We start from the raw sequence: 18634 nt of genomic DNA, 5'->3' as shown, positions 1-18634 counted from the left end.
ATGCATAATGTTATACAGTCAAACTCACAATGCATAATATATTAAATACAGTGGAAAGTGCAGAATACATGAAACGGCACACTAAATACAGTGGATAATGCAGAATACATGAAATAGCACACTAAATACAGCGGATAATGCAGAATACATAAGAACATAAGAAAGTTTACAAACGAGAGGAGGCCATTCGGCCCATCTTGCTCGTTTGGTTGTTAGTAGCTTATTGATCCCAAAATCTCATCAAGCAGCTTCTTGAAGGATCCCAGGGTGTCAGCTTCAACAACATTACTGGGGAGTTGATTCCAGACCCTCACAATTCTCTGTGTAAAAAAGTGTCTCCTATTTTCTGTTCTGAATGCCCCTTTTTCTAAACTCCATTTGTGACCCCTGGTCCTTGTTTCTTTTCAGGCTGAAAAAGTCCCTTGGGTCGACACTGTCAATACCTTTTAGAATTTTGAATGCTTGAATTAGGTCGCCACGTAGTCTTCTTTGTTTAAGACTGAACAGATTCAATTCTTTTAGCCTGTCTGCATATGACATGCCTTTTAAGCCCGGAATAATTCTGGTCGCTCTTCTTTGCACTCTTTCTAGAGCAGCAATATCTTTTTTATAGCGAGGTGACCAGAACTGAACACAATATTCAAGATGAGGTCTTACTAGTGCATTGCACAGTTTTAACATTACTTCCCTTGATTTAAATTCAACACTTTTCACAATGTATCCGAGCATCTTGTTAGCCTTTTTTATAGCTTCCTGTCTAGATGAAGACATTTCTGAGTCAACAAAAACTCCTAGGTCTTTTTCATAGATTCCTTCTCCAATTTCAATATCTCCCATATGATATTTATAATGTACATTTTTATTTCCTGCGTGCAGTACCTTACACTTTTCTCTATTAAATGTCATTTGCCATGTGTCTGCCCAGTTCTGAATCTTGTCTAGATCATTTTGAATGACCTTTGCTGCTGCAACAGTGTTTGCCACTCCTCCTACTTTTGTGTGTTACTATACCAGAATCTAAATCATTAATGTAGATTAGGAATAGCAGAGGACCTAATACTGATCCCTGTGGTACACCGCTGGTTACCACACTCCATTCTGAGGTTTTTCCCCTAATCAGTACTTTCTGTTGTCTACATGTTAACCACTCCCTAATCCATGTACATGTGTTTCCTTGAATCCCAACTGCGTTCAGTTTGAGAATTAATCTTTTGTGCGGGACTTTGTCAAAAGCTTTCTGGAAATCTAAATAAACCATGTCATATGCTTTGCAATTATCCATTATCGATGTTGCATCCTCAAAAAAATCAAGCAAGTTAGTTAGGCACGATCTCCCTTTCCTAAAACCATGTTGACTGTCTCCCAGTACCCTGTTACCATATAGGTAATTTTCCATTTTGGATCTTATTATAGTTTCCATAAGTTTGCATATAATAGAAGTCAGGCTTACTGGTCTGTAGTTACCTGGTTCAGTTTTGTTTCCCTTTTTGTGGATCGGTATTACGTTTGCAATTTTCCAGTCTGTCGGTACCACCCCTGTGTCAAGAGACTGCTGCATGATCTTGGTTAGCGGTTTGTAAATTACTTCTTTCATTTCTTTGAGTACTACTGGGAGGATTTCATCCTGCCCAGGGGATTTGTTTATTTTAAGAGCTCCTAGTCCCTTTAACACTTCTGCCTCAGTTATGCTAAAGTTATTTAAAACTGGATAGGAACTGGATGACATGTGGGGCATGTTGTCAGTATCTTCCTTTGTAAAAACTTGTGAAAAGTAATCATTTAACATATTTGCTATTTTTTTTTCTTCATCTACGATTTTGCCATTTGTATCTCTTAAACATTTAATCTCCTCTTTGAATGTTCTCTTGCTGTTGTAATATTGGAAAAACATTTTGGAATTGGTTTTAGCTCCCTTAGCAATGTTCATTTCTATTTCTCTCTTGGCCTTTCTAACTTCCTTTTTGACTTGCGTTTGCAGTTCTGTGTACTCTTTCTGCGTACTTTCTTTTTGGTCCTTTTTTAATGCTCTGTAAAGTGCCTTTTTTCGCTGAATATTTTTTTTTAATTGATCTATTAAACCATTTTGGCAATTTAGTTTTACATTTAGATTTGTCTACTTTAGGGATATAATTGTTTTGCGCCTCTAGTACTACATTTTTGAAGAACAACCATCCTTCTTCTGTGGGTGTTTTCTCTATTTTACTCCAATCTACTTCTGTTAGTCTCTGTTTCATACCTTCATAGTTTGCTTTTCTAAAATTGTAAACCTTAGCTTTAGTCTTTACTTTTGGGGTTTTAAAAAACACTTCAAATGAGACCATGTTGTGGTCTGAGTTTGCCAGTGGTTCTCTGACCTCTGTTTTAGTTATTCTATCTTCGTTATTTGAAAAGACTAAATCAAGGCATGCCTCCCCTCTAGTGGGTGCCTTCACAAATTGTGTTAGGAAGCAGTCATTTGTCATTTCCACCATTTCTATTTCATCCTTCGCGCTACCCACTGGGTTTTCCCATTTTATTTGGGGGAAGTTGAAATCCCCCATTAGTATGGCTTCTCCTTTGCTACACACATTTCTAATGTCATTGTATAACAGATTATTGTGCTCACCGTCTGAATCTGGCGGTCTATAGCATGCTCCTATTATTATGCCTTTTGAATTTTTGTCTGTTATTCTGACCCATATTGATTCGGTTTTATTTTCTTTGTCCAGGTTTAACACCTGGGCTTCAAGACTGTTTCTTATGTATAGCGCTACCCCTCCTCCTCTTCTGTCCTGCCTGTCTTTCCTATACAGTGTATACCCACAAATATTATATTCGTCCCCATCACTCTCAGATAACCACGTTTCTGTAACACCTATCACATCATAGTTACCTGTTAGTGCAGTAGCTTCAAGTTCTAGAATTTTGTTTCTGATACTTCTAGCATTTAGATAAATACATTTAATGGTTGTCTTACCTGAGTTGTTGTTCTTGTTTTGATGCGGTCTCCCTTCTGTTTTTTTGTTGATTTCTCCCCCCTTCCTTTCTAGTTTAAATGCTTCCGAACCTGCTTGAGGATCTTTTCTCCGAGTAGACTAGTTCCCTTGTTATTTAAATGCAGTCCATCCCGTCTATACAGATAGTCCTCGTTGTAGAATGTGGTCCAATGATCAAGATAGGTGAAGCCTTCCCGTGTGCACCACGTCTTCAGCCATGCGTTTTGATTAATTATTTCCAGCTGTCCATATGGTCCTTTGCAAGGTGCGGGTAGTATACCAGAAAATACCACAGTTTTGGTTTTCTCTTTTAATTTCCTTCCTAGCTCTCTGAATTTGTTTTGCAGGGATTTTGGTCTGTCTCTTCCAATGTTGTTTGTGCCGATGTGGACGACTACTACCGGGTCGTCTCCTGTTCGTTCTAGGAGCCTGTCCACGTTTTCAGTGATGTGCTTGACTGAGGCTCCCGGAAGGCAGCACACTGTTGTAGTAAGGGGGTCCAAACTGCGAATTGAACTTGCTGTGTTTCTCAATATGGAGTCCCCAACAATCATGACCTCCCTTCTTTTTGCTGTCTGGTCACCACTGTCAATGGGATCCTGGATGTTGTTCCTTTCATTCTCTTGTTGTTGGTTCTGCTCATCAAAATTCTGAAGTGACTCAAATCTGTTGGTTGTTTTGATTTCTGGTGGTTGTGGTTGACGAAGTTTCTTTTTTTCCCTGCTTCTGCCTACCTGAACCCAGCTGTTGTGACCTTCTATCTCTAACATGAAACAGCACACTAAATACAGTGGATAATGCAGAATACATGAAACAGCACACTAAATACAGTGGACAATGCAGAATACATGAAACAGCACACTAAATACAGTGGACAATGCAGAATACATGAAACAGCACACTAAATACAGAGGATAATGCAGAATACATGAAACAGCACACTAAATACAGTGGATAATGCAGAATACATGAAACAGCACACTAAATACAGTGGACAATGCAGAATACATGAAACAGCACACTAAATACAGTGGACAATGCAGAATACATGAAACAGCACACTAAATACAGAGGATAATGCAGAATACATGAAACAGCACACTAAATACAGTGGATAATGCAGAATACATGAAAAAGCACACTAAATACAGAGGATAATGCAGAATACATGAAACAGCATACTAAATACAGTGGATAATGCAGAATACATGAAATAGCTCAATAAATACAGTGGATAATGCAGAATACATGAAAAAGCACACTAAATACAGAGGATAATGCAGAATACATGAAACAGCATACTAAATACAGTGGATAATGCAGAATACATGAAAAAGCACACTAAATACAGAGGATAATGCAGAGTACATGAAACAGCATACTAAATACAGTGGATAATGCAGAATACATGAAACAGCACACTAAATACAGTGGATAATGCAGAATACATGAAATAGCTCAATAAATACAGTGGATAGTGCAGAATACATGAAATAGCTCATAAATACAGTGGAAAATGCAGAATACATGAAATAGCATTTCAATAGTACAATACAGTGGAAAGTGCAGAATACATGATAGTAACAATACATGAAATAGTAACAGCAGCTAATAACATATCAGGCTTAAGGAGCATGGAGAGCAAGAGAGAACAGGTGGGTCACATAGTTATGATGATACTGCATTCTGTTTGGGTTTATATATGCTTACAAATATTCTGCTCAGTAGTGATTTTGTTTAAGAATATTATTATTATTATTATTATTATTATTATTATTATTATTATTATATTATTTATAATTGTTTTCTAAGACCCAAATGTTTAGATTAGCTGCGGTCCACTTTTTCTCCTGTGGCTTATGAAGAGGACACCGAATACTTGGTAAAGGCGTCATTACTATTTACATTTTTTATTAATTGTTATTATTAGCAGAAAATTATCATAGACAACTAAGCATAAAAATAAAGCGTGCGAATTCTTTCTGGAATGATAACCTTACTATTGGCAAGACTCTTGAAAGATTTTAAGGTCACCTCTGTTTGAAATGTGGTTACCAATGAGGTTGTGGGGGGGGTGGAGTGGACATGAGGTGACACTCGTGAGCCTCAGGAGAAACAATCTGTTTAATCAAGCACGTTCGTCCTCAGTTGTCCATTCAGAAGTCTTAAAATTATTTTGAATTATTATTTAACACGATCCAAATATTGCTTCATAGTATGTCAGAAATTCGAGCTGTTGTTTACTATATATATATATATATATATATATATATATATATATATTCTATATATATATATATTATATATATATAGATGTGTGTATATTACCCACACACACAATTCTTCAAAAAAAATAATTTAAAAAGTCAACGTGTTCAAGGTTTGACTTCAACCCACCTCAACTGTAGGCAAACCGCCTTTTACAATATTCAACGAAAAAAAGGGTCGAAAATAGATACACACCAGAAAACGATATAGCATCAAGATTCTGTATTCAAAACATAATTATAATTTGTATTATATTACATATATTATCATACATTGTGTGCATGTAATTAATATTTTAAGATGGAAAAACACTATTATAAAGATTACACGTTCTGTAGGCATACGTATTAAGAATTTCTTAAAGCAAATGGTATTATATATATATATATTGCACATATATATATATATATATTACGTGTATTAAAAAATAATACGCTCTTTAAAATGAACGACTAATATCGAAACTGTTTTCTCCAAAACCAGTAAAAATTCTTAGATAACCATCGCTCCGCCTTCATTGCCATTATCTGTCGCCTCCACGCTTGCTTCAGTACCGCGCGGAGTGGATCCACGGCGTCAGGTGTGTCTGTCGGAGTCGGATAAGCGTCGTGTTTATCTGCTGCGCCCAGCTGGTCCAGAATGGATTGGGGACACAGGCGCCCCCAGACCACCTTCACCCTATATATGAGCAGCCCCTCTCTACGGAGTGCAGGTCTCCCAGACTGGACGCATTCACTACGCTGTACATCAGCGATTGTAGTTTCCGATGCACAGGCTGTGTGTGTGTGTGTGTGTGTGTGTGTATACTTATAAAATACAGCGAACCCCGCTTTTTACATGTGTGTACCTACTCCATATTTACGTATACAATATTCTTTATGAAACGCATTGCGTTGATTACACTATATAACACAATTTTTGTTCCTGGGTAGTAAGTGTTATTTCCTAATTGCTTATGCCTCAAAAGTATAGAAAATGGCTATTATTCCCCACAAACTTTGCTTTTGTGACCAGGACAGTGATATTTCAAAATATCACTATTTCCAATTGGAAAACAGGCAAATGTGCGTCTTTTCGTTCACATAAAGTCAGAAAAAAACAACATATGAATCCAAATTAACATGTATTTATACTAAAGTAATACAAATATGACTACAAAAGATTTAGAAGTGAGTAGTTTTTCGAGATTTACGATTATACTGTAAATACATGTGTAATAATAATATTTTTTGTTAATAATAATAATAATAATAATAATAATAATAATAATAATAATAATAAATAATAATAATAATAATAATTTGTTACACGATGTTAGCACTCCCATGCAATGCCTAGTACCGTATTTCAAGCTATCAACACTTCTTGTGTGTTTCAATGGGTGGATAAAGTCCCCTGTTTTGTGTCGCTGGTTTGGTTCTCCTCCAGAAGTGAAACTCAAATGCAGTGTATCCGAATTTCCACTGCTGTAGTCTATACATTTATTTATTATTATTTTTGAACAATCACATTGATAATACGTCATTATTAAAACCCCTCACGTATTTGAGACAAACGATGTGTGATTTGAGGATGTTTAACCAGCATTTCTGTTTTACAGCAATTGGTAAAATTAGCTGTATGTGTGTGCGTGTGTTTTCAATGCATAATTTTGTGCACAGTATAGATACCTAATCACGGTTATTTAACTTTTTTTTAAATTAAAAATGTCACGATTTTAACTTTATATATATATATAACACAATTGCTCACAATGTAACTATATATAAAGCTGTTTAGTGCCACTTCTGCTGAAATTAAACTACATACATGTACAATGTTTAATGTATTAAGTTTCTTCTAGTATTTCTAAGCTGTTGAGTGTTTTATAGTTATGGTTGAATTTCAGTATTATAAGCGCAGCCTCCTCATAACCTCCTTTTGGTTTGCCCCTCTAAATTCCTTCTCCACACTCTCTGTGCACCTCGTTCCTCACTCGGCAGTGAAGGACGGCTCCAGCCATGGCGTCTTTCTTTCATCGCTGTCCGTTCCTGACCAGCGCGTCCAAGCCCTTCCTGAGGAGAGCCGGACGGTCGCTCTTCAGCCTCGCTGACCGCTGCCCCGTCATGCTGTCCCACGGCCTGGTCACTACCGCCACCAACCACCAGAGGGCACCAGAGACGACCCCGACCGGTAAGAACACCTCGGCAGCTTCCACCTGCATCTGCAAAACCACGTGCCTGGTGACGAACATGTTTCTATGCTTTTTCAAATTCGTCATTGACTGACTTTGAAGTTTCGCTAATTTGCCTGTGTTGTTTTGACCATTTTCCAAGATGTTCGGTTCCAGTGGTTTCATTTCACACGCACAGCAGACCGTGAGGTGTTCTCATAGATGTGCACACTGCTGTATGTGACTGGCTGAAGTGCGGGAGTAGGGACAGTTTTAAACGTGAGGCGCGTACACTGCATTGCATTGCATGACAGTGGGGTGAGGAAGCCTCTCCACGTCCCGTGTATTTATCCCACTTCGTCTCTGGGTCGTAGGGCTTCCACCCTAAACAAAACGTTAATATTTTAATATGTCATTTTCTTCTAGTTTACCTTAAATCTTGTATTTTCCACATATTTAGAAATGTTGTGAATTTTTTAAAAAAAATTTAATGTGCACATTCAGATATAATTTATAAATCTAGTTACAGGATTTAACATCTAGCTAAATATTTAACTGGCCAGATAAATCTGGAGTTTGTATGCAAATGAGCTCCGCCCGCTTTGTGCTTTCACGCGATTTGATTGGCTCTTGTAATGCTGAAATGTCCCTATGCCCCGATTAGCATAATGTTAAATCTGGTTAAGAGATTTAAGATTCAGTTAAATATTTAGCTAGATGTTAAATCTTGTAACTAGATTTATAAATTATATCTGAATGTACACATTTATAAAAATATATTTATTTTCACAACATGTATTAATCTGAGGAAAAAATACATGTTAAAATATTAATGTTTTTTTTTTTTTTTACACATGGTATCATTAAACCCCTATAACAAAGCATAGCACTCGCTGTCAAAGGCAGGACGTGTAAAATGAGAGAAAGCTCCACTGCTGCTCCTGGTTCTAAATCTTGGTTCCCCTCTGCAGGCGCTCAGGCTGTCGCAGTGACCATGTCCTCCAGGTGTCCCTTCGTCCAGGAGATCGTCGCGGTCCAGGCCACCGCTGAGGTCCAGGAGGATGTGCAGCACAGCTGGCCACTAGGGGGCGTGTGCCCCTTGCCAGCTCCCGTGTCTCACCGCATCCAAGACAACATGTGCAGAGGTAGTGCTGCTTCGCCAGATATTCCAAACGATTCACGTGTTACAAGATTATTTTCCCCTTGATGAGGTAAAGACCAGGGTTGGGAACCCCTGAGCTTGGAAAATAATTAACATGGAACAGTTCTCTCCTGATGAAGTCACTTCTGCTTACTATCTCCATTGCTGCTCAGTCCCATGGAAATTATTGTAGCGATCTCGGTTCCCGCAGGCAGGCGCATCACACAGGGCGAGGCAATCCACACGCAGGCGGAGGGCGGGCGCGAACCCTGGACCTCTCGCACTGAAGCCGGCTCCTTTGTACAGCGGTATTGGCGCAGTGCTTCAGTGCGAGAGGTCCCGGGTTCTCCCTCCGCCTGTGTGTGGATTGCCTCGCCCTGTGTGAGGCGCCTGCCAGCGTTAACCTAGTTCGCTACATTATATTAAAAGAGGTTGCTTTGAAAACCCCTTCCGATTAATGATCTGGGTTTTTCTTCCTGCAGACCAGCCCAGTTTCGATTACGACACGTTCTTCGACACAAAGATCGCCGAGAAGAAGCAGGACCACACCTACCGCGTGTTCAAGACAGTGAACCGCTGCGCCGACGCTTTCCCCTTCGCCGAAGATCACTCGCAGCCTTCCGGCGAGACCAAGCAGGTGTCCGTCTGGTGCAGCAACGATTACCTGGGCATGAGCCGCCACCCTCGGGTCCTGTGTGCCATTCGGTAGGTGTCAACCCACCTGCCTGTCTGTAACTGGGGCAAAAAAAAAAAATATCGGTCAATTAAATCGGCTTCAGTGAAAGCAGTTGAACAATCACAGCAATTATTATTACACATCTATATATAGGGTTAAGGAAGCTTAACCTTGACCAGGACCTGGTCCTAAAATTTGTTTTAAATGAATTTCTCTTTAATAACGAAAAGGTGATTGTTCCACTATTGTAACAAAGAGAGGGAGAGGGAGAAGGAGGGGGGGGGGGGGGAGAGAGAAGCGTAAGTAGGATTCATCTGGTTTTAAACGTGACGCTCGCCTCTGCCCCTGCAGGGATACCCTGGATCAGTACGGTGCGGGAGCCGGGGGCACCAGGAATATTTCTGGCACCAGTAAATTCCACGTGGATCTGGAGCAGGAGTTAGCCAGCCTTCACCACAAGGGCGGCGCTCTGGTCTTCTCCTCCTGCTTCGTGGCGAACGACTCCACTCTCTTCACTCTGGCCAAGATGCTTCCAGGTGAGACCAGGGGAATATTATTATTATTATTATTATTATTATTATTATTATTATTATTATTATTTATTAATTAATTAATTAGGCAGCCAACTTTATCCAAGGCGACTTACAGGTGTTACAGGGCAGCACAGGGTTACAATATTTAAATTTAAAGCTTCATATTTAAATACAGTCTACTTTACAGTACGTGCAATAATATTGTTCCTAAAATACAATAGGAACTAGGATGCAACAAGGTAGGGTTACAGAGAGTTACATCTACAGTGACATCGCAGCAGTGAGAAGGAAAGGAGTGGGTGGAACAGACAGATGGCCAGGTTGCTTCAAACAGGGATTTTCAACCCTGCTCCTGGGTCTGCAGACTTTGATTCCAGCTGAGCTCTCAAATACTTAACAAGACCCCAAATTGTGATCATTTACTTAATTGGAGCTTTTTAACTGTTTTCAGCTTGCAGAGTTCAAGTTACTTATAGAACAGTATAGCTAATTGAACTCTTCCACTGTTTAACAGCTGACAACAACGAAATAAGGTCTAATGAAGCAAATTATCAGTTCAATGAAGGGTCTGGTTCAGTAATTGAGAGCTCGGTTGGAATGCAAACCAGCAGCCACAGGAGGTCCCCGGGACAGGGGTTGGGAAACACTGGCATAAAGCAGTATTTATTTAGGGTTATACGCTTGTATAATAATGATAATGAGAGAAACTCTCCGCACAGCATGTTAGCTTCCAGATCAAGTCAAGTCAACGCCAAACGTTTCTACGAGAAGACTTTGCCGTGGCTGTCGTCCTGGTTTAGCGCTGTGCATGCAAACCTGTGTGAGGGGGAAAAAAAAACAACAAAAACACATCCTCAAGTGCAAGGAACCAACAAAATCATTTAATCAGTTTAATTAGAACACTGTAGGATCCTTTTTTTTTCATAGAGAGCACTGACCAATCACACACGCTGTTTATTTTACACACACTGTTTAAGTAATTTTGTTTCAGGGTAAAACAGGTTTAAAAGGCACTAGCACTGCATCTCCAGCCAAGCCCCACCCCTTGTTCGCTGCATTTTTCCTTTTTACAGTCGTGCATACTGATAAATCCGCTCCTGATCGCTCGTTTTATCACCAAACTCCTCAATAATGTGATCCAAGTCATTATTTTATTACTGGCTGCAGAAGCAGCTCTCTCCTTTGTTTGTGTTCGTGTTATCTCTGTAGTGGACGGGGCTATGAGATACGCCCTTTATTTCCGGCTTCGCCTCACTCGACCATTGAAAGGTTTTCTCGGCTTTTTCCAGAAAAAAAAAAACGACTAGAGACCTGAGCTTGACGTCTTGTTGATGACTGGAAAGGGAAAATTGGAATGTCGGACCTGGTCCGACACAGGACCGCAAAGGGTTAAACACACCTTAGAGATCATTTTTCTTACAATGTCATTGAACGTACGCCTATGTGTAAGCGATTGGGATTTTTTTCAAACTGGCAACTCACACAGATGTACAGACTCTGAGTTTTCTCTTAGATTCTACTCACAATAAAACGCTTTAACAAAAAAAGTTGTAGAGCGACGTGCGGTATCACTATTTACTGCAGCGGGAACACAAATGATCTTTGAGCCCAGTGATCGCGATGGCTAAACCACAACCCTCCTGATGTTTCCTCCCAGGCTGTGAGATCTATTCGGATGCCGGGAACCACGCTTCCATGATCCAGGGAATCCGCAACAGCGGCGTCCCGCGACACATCTTCCGTCACAACGACGCCGGACACCTGGGGGAGCTGCTGAGCAAGTCCGACCCCAGCACTCCCAAGATCGTGGCGTTCGAGACGGTGCACTCCATGGACGGTGAGTTCACACAAATCTAATTAACGAGGGTCATCGAAAAACGTCATCAAAACTGAAAACGCACGGCAGCAACGGGCTTTTCCACTTCTCTCCTGGTGCGTTTTTTGCTCAGTTCCATTGAGATGATATTAAAAAAATGTTGACTGTAATTCACTGCACAGATTTCTCTAACTTTAGTGACTAGGTTTGTCTGGGGAAATTGAGCACAAAAGTACCTTCTCTACGCTATACCTGGTCTCTATTTTACAGCCCACAATTGGGTATGCTGATTGTTGATTGCACTGATACAGAGCTGAATGTAGGCTAGTTGCAGAGTGCTTTGTATTCCCTGTTTCTGATTTCTTAGATCAGAATTTACAAGGCTTCCTAAGGGTGGTTTATACTTATATACAGCTGTGGCCGAAAGTTGGGCATCACCCTATATAACGAACAAATGTTCCTTCCCAAGGTCAAATGAAACCGGTTGAATAACGTTCCGTTGACATTTTGAATTGCATACCGCTTTGATGTCAAATAAAATATCTAAATTCTGTTCAATGTTTGTTTTTTGTTTTTTAATTGTCTCAATCCTTTTTAAAAAAAAAATAAAAATAAATTAAAATCACTTTTTATTGGTCACTTGAGGACCAATGCGCTGCCATTGAGGCTGTGTGGTCCAGTGGTTAAAGAAACAGGTTTGTAACCAGGAGGTTCAAATCCCAGCTCAGCCCCTGACTCGCTGTGTGGGACCCTGAGCGAGCCACTGAACCTCCTTGTGCTGCGTCTTTGGGGTGAGACGTTGTTGTGAGTGACTTTGCAGCTGATGCATAGTTCACACACCCTAGTCTCGTATCTTGTACAGCGTTTTGTGATGGTGGTCCTCTATGAAAGGCGCTATATAAAAATAAAGATTATTATTATTATTATTATTATTATTATTATTATTATTATTATTATACTGATTGGTACTGTGTTGTAAAGGTGAGGGAAGGACAGTTTTTCCTGATTTTTGAAATCAACACGCTAACAAATGCATTTATTTAATACCTGTCGATTTTTTTAATACTTAAAGGCAACTGCGAGTTTCAGCGCACCTCTAACAGGCACTGAAATGAATTTTCTGGCACTGCTGTAATAAAATTCTCCACTGTTACTTGTACCCATATGGTTAAGTGGTGATGTCACTTTTGTGTTTCAAGGTGCAATCTGCCCCCTGGAGGAGCTGTGTGACGTGTCCCATCGCCACGGCGCCCTGACGTTCGTGGACGAGGTCCATGCCGTGGGGCTGTACGGAGCTCGAGGGGCTGGCGTGGGAGAGAGAGATTCCGTCATGCACAAGATTGACATTGTCTCCGGAACCCTGGGTACCCTGCAGTTTGTGTGTTAAACAGTGGAGGGCGCATGTCTTTAGTTGTGCAGACAGCTATGGACAGGTTTTACATCACCCTATAGATTGAACTAATCTCGCTTCTTAGAGTGCAGTGAAAGCTGCTGAATAATGTTCCCTTGTTAACATATTGAATCACACACCCTCTATATAGAATGAACTCACTCAGCTTCACTGAGTCCAATGAAAGCTGCTGAATAACGTTCCCTTGTTAACAAACTGACATTGACACAAATTGAAAAATATGACATTTCGAAATCTTAGATGAAATATTCTTTGATTACATGATAAATGATATTCATATAATTTCTTTATTTTTTGGACGCTCTCTTACCAACAAACAAAATTCTAGTTTATGCGTAATGTATGTTTATGGATATAATTGTATTTATATAGTGTTGTTTACGCCATGTCCAAAATAGTTTTATAATAATAATAACAAAAACAAAATCATAAAACCGGCACAGTGCAGGTGTCACAGGAAATAAGTTAGCGTTTGCCTTTTTGAGCCTTTCTGTGCACGCGCGAATTGTAGAACTTAAAAGTAATTTGGTAATTCGATTGTTAATTCAAAGTAATACGATCATCATATCAATGGCAGGCAACTGGGACTAACAGCAGGCACTCAAAGCCACCATAGCAATTTAAAAAAGAAAAAAAAAACTCAGTGTTTGAGTAATTTATAAATTATTGAGCCATCTGAATGCCAGATTTAAAACCCAAATTCTGAAAACACAGATAACACCATAAGAGACAAGGACAACTGTACTTATTAACTTAAATGACAATGATTGTAAACTCCATGAAAAGGCAAGAGGACAACAAATAAGAAGCTGGGTTTGACTCACGCTCCAGTTGAAACAAAGCCTTACCTTGTGTGTGTGTGTCTCTCTCAGGCAAGGCATTCGGTTGTGTGGGGGGTTACATTGCCAGTACCGCCGCCCTGGTGGACACGGTGCGCTCCTTTGCTGCCGGCTTCATCTTCACCACCTCCCTGCCGCCCATGGTCCTCGCCGGGGCCCTGGAGTCTGTGCGGGTGCTGAAGAGCCAGGAGGGACGGGACCTGAGAAGGGCCCACCAGAGGAACGTCAAGCACATGAGGCAGCTGCTCCTGGATGCAGGGCTGCCTGTCATCAACTGCCCCAGTCACATCATCCCAATCCGGGTAAGAGCAGAGCCGAGAGCCCCCTTCAAGCGGGCTCCAGCTTGTTTGTTCGAGTTGTACGCTGTCTGGCCAGAAACAGAGCCAAACAAAAAAAAAAAGATCGCTATAAATTGCTCAGCTGTCCTTGCACTATTATTTTATCATTGCAGATGCAAATTGGCTTAACCCTAAATTGTTACTTCTTATCTCCAATTGTATTTTTGCACTTACTGCAAAGTTGTCTTGTCTGGCAGGTGAGCAACGCAGAGAAGAACTCTCAAATCTGTGATCTCCTGCTGGAGAAGCACGGCATCTACGTGCAGGCCATCAACTACCCCACCGTGCCTCGAGGGGAGGAGCTATTGCGCCTAGCCCCCTCCCCCCACCACACCCCACCAATGATGGACTACTTTGTGGGTGAGTGGGCGGGGCTTTCTTATATCTGGAGAAACAGAGTTATCTAGAGATCCTGTCGCATTGCTTTGTTTACTGCGACTGATGAAGAGGGGCCCCACTGCAGGACCTTATTGCCCCCCCCCCCCCCCCCCCCCCCCCCCCCCCCCACACACACAATTTAACCCTTATTTACAAACATCAAACACACCAAATCAAGTGTTCAATATTTAACTTTATTTAATTGTCAGAATGTTAGCATGTATGAAACAGTACGGAATAAGAACGTTTTCTACTCCCCTGCTTTATTTTATTCTGCATACATCTTTACATCCAACGCTACACTATTTTTAATCATAAACGAACAGGTATAATCACTAACCCTGCCAGGATTCCAGTTCTGCGATCACAGAAATTATTACAGAATTCACAATTCTGCACAGACATTTGCAAAAATTGTCTCACATAGTAAACAGTTTTTTATTATTATTATTATTATTATTATTATTATTATTATTATTAAATCAGATATACAGGCATGTTGATTTGTTGTAGTTTATTTTGGTGCCCGCAGCAGCACCCAACAGCTTCCATCTAAACTACAGGATGAATCGTGCACGCAGAATATAACTGCAAATGTCTGTGCTGAATGAACCCTAAAACCTTCCATGAAGACGTGCCTCGTACCAGCCTCCGGGGGAAAATGTTAAGACAATAGCGATACCTGTTGAAATGAGGGAGGGTACAGTCTGAATTACTGGCACCGCACACCGGCAGCTACAGTGATACACGTGTAACATCTGCGAATATAAATCGCAAAGGATATTAGTGTTAAAAACAAAAACTTCCGCACCTGCTGTTGCTCCTACCCTGGGTTGCTGGTGCAGCCGATGTGCTCATGACTGCTTCTCGTGTTTTTGTCTTGCAGATAATCTGGTTGAAGTCTGGGAGGAGGTGGGGCTCCCCCTGAGCCCCCCATCGGAGACCAGGTGCAACTTCTGCAGCCGACCTATGCACTTTGAACTCATGAGCGAGTGGGAGCGCTCGTATTTCAGAAACATCGGTCCACAGTACATCACCTAGGACTTAAGGATTAAGGCATAATTTAAAATTAATTATGAGCCGAGTCTGCGGTACATATTTAATACATGAATCAGTCAAGAAAATAAGTTTGGAAGTTAATAAGTTTGGATAGTAAATCCGACTTTATATATCATGTTTAAATATAGCTGATACACCAGAAGTAAATAAGTAACAGAAAATGTTTTTTTTTAGGTTCATGCCGCATAGATAGCAAAGTTTTTCTCGGTCTCCGTCTGGTTTGCCGACTGCTGCATAATCCAGTTTACAAGAAATAAGTGTCAACGTTTTAATCACCGTTTTAGCGATTTGGAACAGCTTTCTTTTGTAGCGTGTTTTGTAATTCATTTTCTGTTAACTGTGTTTAGACATTTTCTGTTGCAGAGTGCAGGGAGTGTGAAAGGCGGTCCTTTTGAAAAGGGGCGGGACTGACGTTGATGTGAACCAATCACATGACAGGCTGAGGCTATTGCCCGTTGTGTATGGATGTTAGGGCAACAGATAAATCTATTTTTGCTCCTGGGATGAACTTTTAAACCATCACAGGCCAGGATTTACAAACACGGATTAATATATGTATTATTATTATTATTATTATTATTATTATTATTATTATTATTATTATTATTATTTATTTCTTGGCAGATGCCCTTATCCAGGGCGATTTACAATTGATCCAAAATCACAGTACAAAATATCACATTGTAAAGTATCGCATTTCAGAATATCAGATTACAGTGTCATATTACAGATAAGAGCATTGTAAAGTACAATAAAATCAGGAAAATACAGTACATAATCACATGTGAGAGGGGGTTCGACTGAGAGCAGTTAACTTACATTAAAAATATTTGCTTAAGTAAGTAAAGCCCATTAAGAGCAGGTAATAAGTACGATGAATGGATGAGAATGATTTCAAATAAGAGCAAATAAAAAAAAAAAAAAAAAAAACGTGAATACAGACACCTAAAAGTTTCACTGTACTCTGAAAATTGCTTTGCTTTGTTTTTATCATTCTCTGCTCTTATCAGCCGATCATAACCATCAAGTAAATTGAAAAGGCTGCATAGCTTGCCATTTCTCCCCATTGTCAGCCCTCTGTGATGTATCTTGGCATCCCTGAATAAATAATTGCCCCCTCTTCAAATAAAATGTGTACAAAACATGTGCCGGGGGGTAGCCCTTTACCACCCCCGCATACTGTCTCAAGACAGGACGTTCTCATTTTACACCCCAAAAATAGATTTATGTACCCAGACAAACTCCCTTGAGTTTATCGGTCATGTCTCTCTAGGCTTTATTTACTACTACAGTTGCTGTGTTGCCTCAATAAAATGAACAAAACAATGCTAAAATGATGTTCCTTTTATTCGCTGCACTGTTCTGTGTGTTTTTATTGATTTTCATACATTCTCTCATTTACATTTGGTCAGTATTTTAACTCGTGAAGCGCTTTGTGGCGATTTTTATTGTGAAAGGCGCTGTATTAAAAATAAAGATTAGTACTCACGCTTTTATTGATTCTAGGCTTGATAATTGTAATGCGTTTTTATCTGGAAGTCTATTCGAGAGTTATATACAAGTTGAAAGATGTGCAGAATTCTGCCGCCCGTGTTTTAACCCATACAGCATCTCGGGAACATATTACACCTGTCCTTTTTAAACTGCGTTGGCTCCCAATGCAGTTCCCGGTTGACTTTAAGATCGGGCTGCTCGCTTACAAGTCGCTCCCTGGCACCGCTCCAGTATACCTGCGAGACCCGCTTCCTGTCTGCTCTCCTGTCCGCACTCGCTGGTCTTCCAGCTCCGGTTATCTTTGACCTCATATTACACCGTGTAACAATTTTTTTTTTTATTTACAGTATAACCGTAAATCTCGAAAAACTCCCCACTTCTAAATCTTTTGTAGTCATTTTTGTATTACTTTAGTATAAATACATGTTAATTTGGATTCATATGTTGTTTTTTCTGACTTTATGTGAACGAAAAGACACACATTTGCCCGTTTTCTCATTGGAAATAGTGATATTTTGAAATATCACTGTCCTGGTCACAAAAGCAAAGTTTGTGGGGAATAATAGCCATTTTCTATACTTTTGAGGCATAAGCAATTAGGAAATAACACTTACTACCCAGGAACAAAAATTGTGTTACATAGTGTTATCAAGCTACGGTCCATGGGAGATAGGAGCCTTCCCCAAAACACATCTTTTTAAATTAGCTTTTTGAGGATCTGTGTTAATGTCTCTTACTTTGTTGAATGCGTTTTTATTGTTTTTTTTTTTTTTTAATTATTATTATTATTACTGTATTTTACTTTGCCCTGTCGTTTTGTTATCGTGTCTTTTATCAACTATGTTAGGCGCTTTAGGATTGGAAAGGTGCTTTATAAATCAAATGTATTATTATTATTATTATTATTATTATTATTATTATTATTGTTGTTGTTGTTGTAAATGCAAGCTGTATGGAACTCCTGCTGATTGCAGATCAGATCGACATTCACGTACTGCACACCCGTCAAAAAAAGAAATCAGCCAAGATAGCGACAAGGGTGGAATTTAAATGAACTCAAGATAGGTTTCAAAATCTCGACCCATCTTCAGGGCCATTCGTCGAATAAAGCAGTGGTTTTGTTGTGAGTTACAGATGGGAAACCAAAGCATCTCATCTCAAGTACCAGTGTTCCCAGCACGAACCCCCAGGTGTGTCAGTAATTATATTGCACTCTTAAACGGCTCTTGTAAAACAGAGACCTACCCCATTACAAGGGCTTTTCTCATTGAAAATGTGACGCATCATCTGATTATCTGACCACAATCGACAACACAGAGAGGCTGCTTTGGTTCCCGGTCAGTAATTTTCGAAAGATCACAGCAAATACCTCTCCTCATAATTTCTCATTGCTCTGTGGTTCAGTACTACAAACAGATTGATGTTTTAAAATACTGCGGTTTAAAGGAGTATTGTGTTTGAGGAATCATATTGTCATGATGAACAATTTCCAGTGCGCACCACAGGTTGAAAACCATAACAGAAGAACATAAGAAAGAACTTGTTTATGAATCT

General features: G+C 39.9%; 1 protein-coding gene across 2 annotated transcripts; it reads left to right on the top strand.

The window, feature by feature from the left end:
- The first annotated feature begins 5733 nt into the window (after window positions 1-5733).
- LOC121328768 (5-aminolevulinate synthase, erythroid-specific, mitochondrial-like) lies at window positions 5734-16143 on the top strand. Of its 2 annotated transcripts, XM_041273814.1 has the most exons (10): window positions 5734-5823; window positions 7226-7415; window positions 8367-8540; window positions 9019-9241; window positions 9564-9748; window positions 11403-11582; window positions 12761-12925; window positions 13845-14113; window positions 14347-14509; window positions 15414-16143. In XM_041273814.1, the coding sequence occupies exons 2-10, from the start codon at window positions 7244-7246 to the stop codon at window positions 15566-15568; spliced, it is 1686 nt and encodes a 561-aa protein (XP_041129748.1). In that variant the 5' UTR covers window positions 5734-5823; window positions 7226-7243; the 3' UTR covers window positions 15569-16143. The 2 variants fall into 2 exon arrangements, with proteins under 2 accessions (XP_041129748.1, XP_041129749.1); XM_041273815.1 differs by lacking the exon at window positions 11403-11582 and having other exon boundaries at window positions 5735-5823.
- The last annotated feature ends 2491 nt before the right edge of the window (window positions 16144-18634 follow it).

This window comes from Polyodon spathula, chromosome 16 (genome assembly GCF_017654505.1).
Source record: "Polyodon spathula isolate WHYD16114869_AA chromosome 16, ASM1765450v1, whole genome shotgun sequence".
NCBI lineage: Eukaryota > Metazoa > Chordata > Actinopteri > Acipenseriformes > Polyodontidae > Polyodon > Polyodon spathula.
The sequence above is the reverse complement of the archived record's forward strand: the minus strand, read 5'-3'. Positions and strand labels throughout refer to the sequence as shown.

What these genes read in the sequence shown, in the direction of transcription:
- LOC121328768 (XM_041273814.1), top strand. Translation starts at nt 7,244, where the DNA reads ATGGCGTCTTTCTTTCATCGCTGTCCGTTCCTGACCAGCGCGTCCAAG. An exon ending in CGGGTCCTGTGTGCCATTCG is followed by an intron (nt 9,242 to 9,563) that starts GTAGGTGTCAAC and finishes CTGCCCCTGCAG; the next exon opens with GGATACCCTGGATCAGTACG. An exon ending in CATTGTCTCCGGAACCCTGG is followed by an intron (nt 12,926 to 13,844) that starts GTACCCTGCAGT and finishes TGTCTCTCTCAG; the next exon opens with GCAAGGCATTCGGTTGTGTG.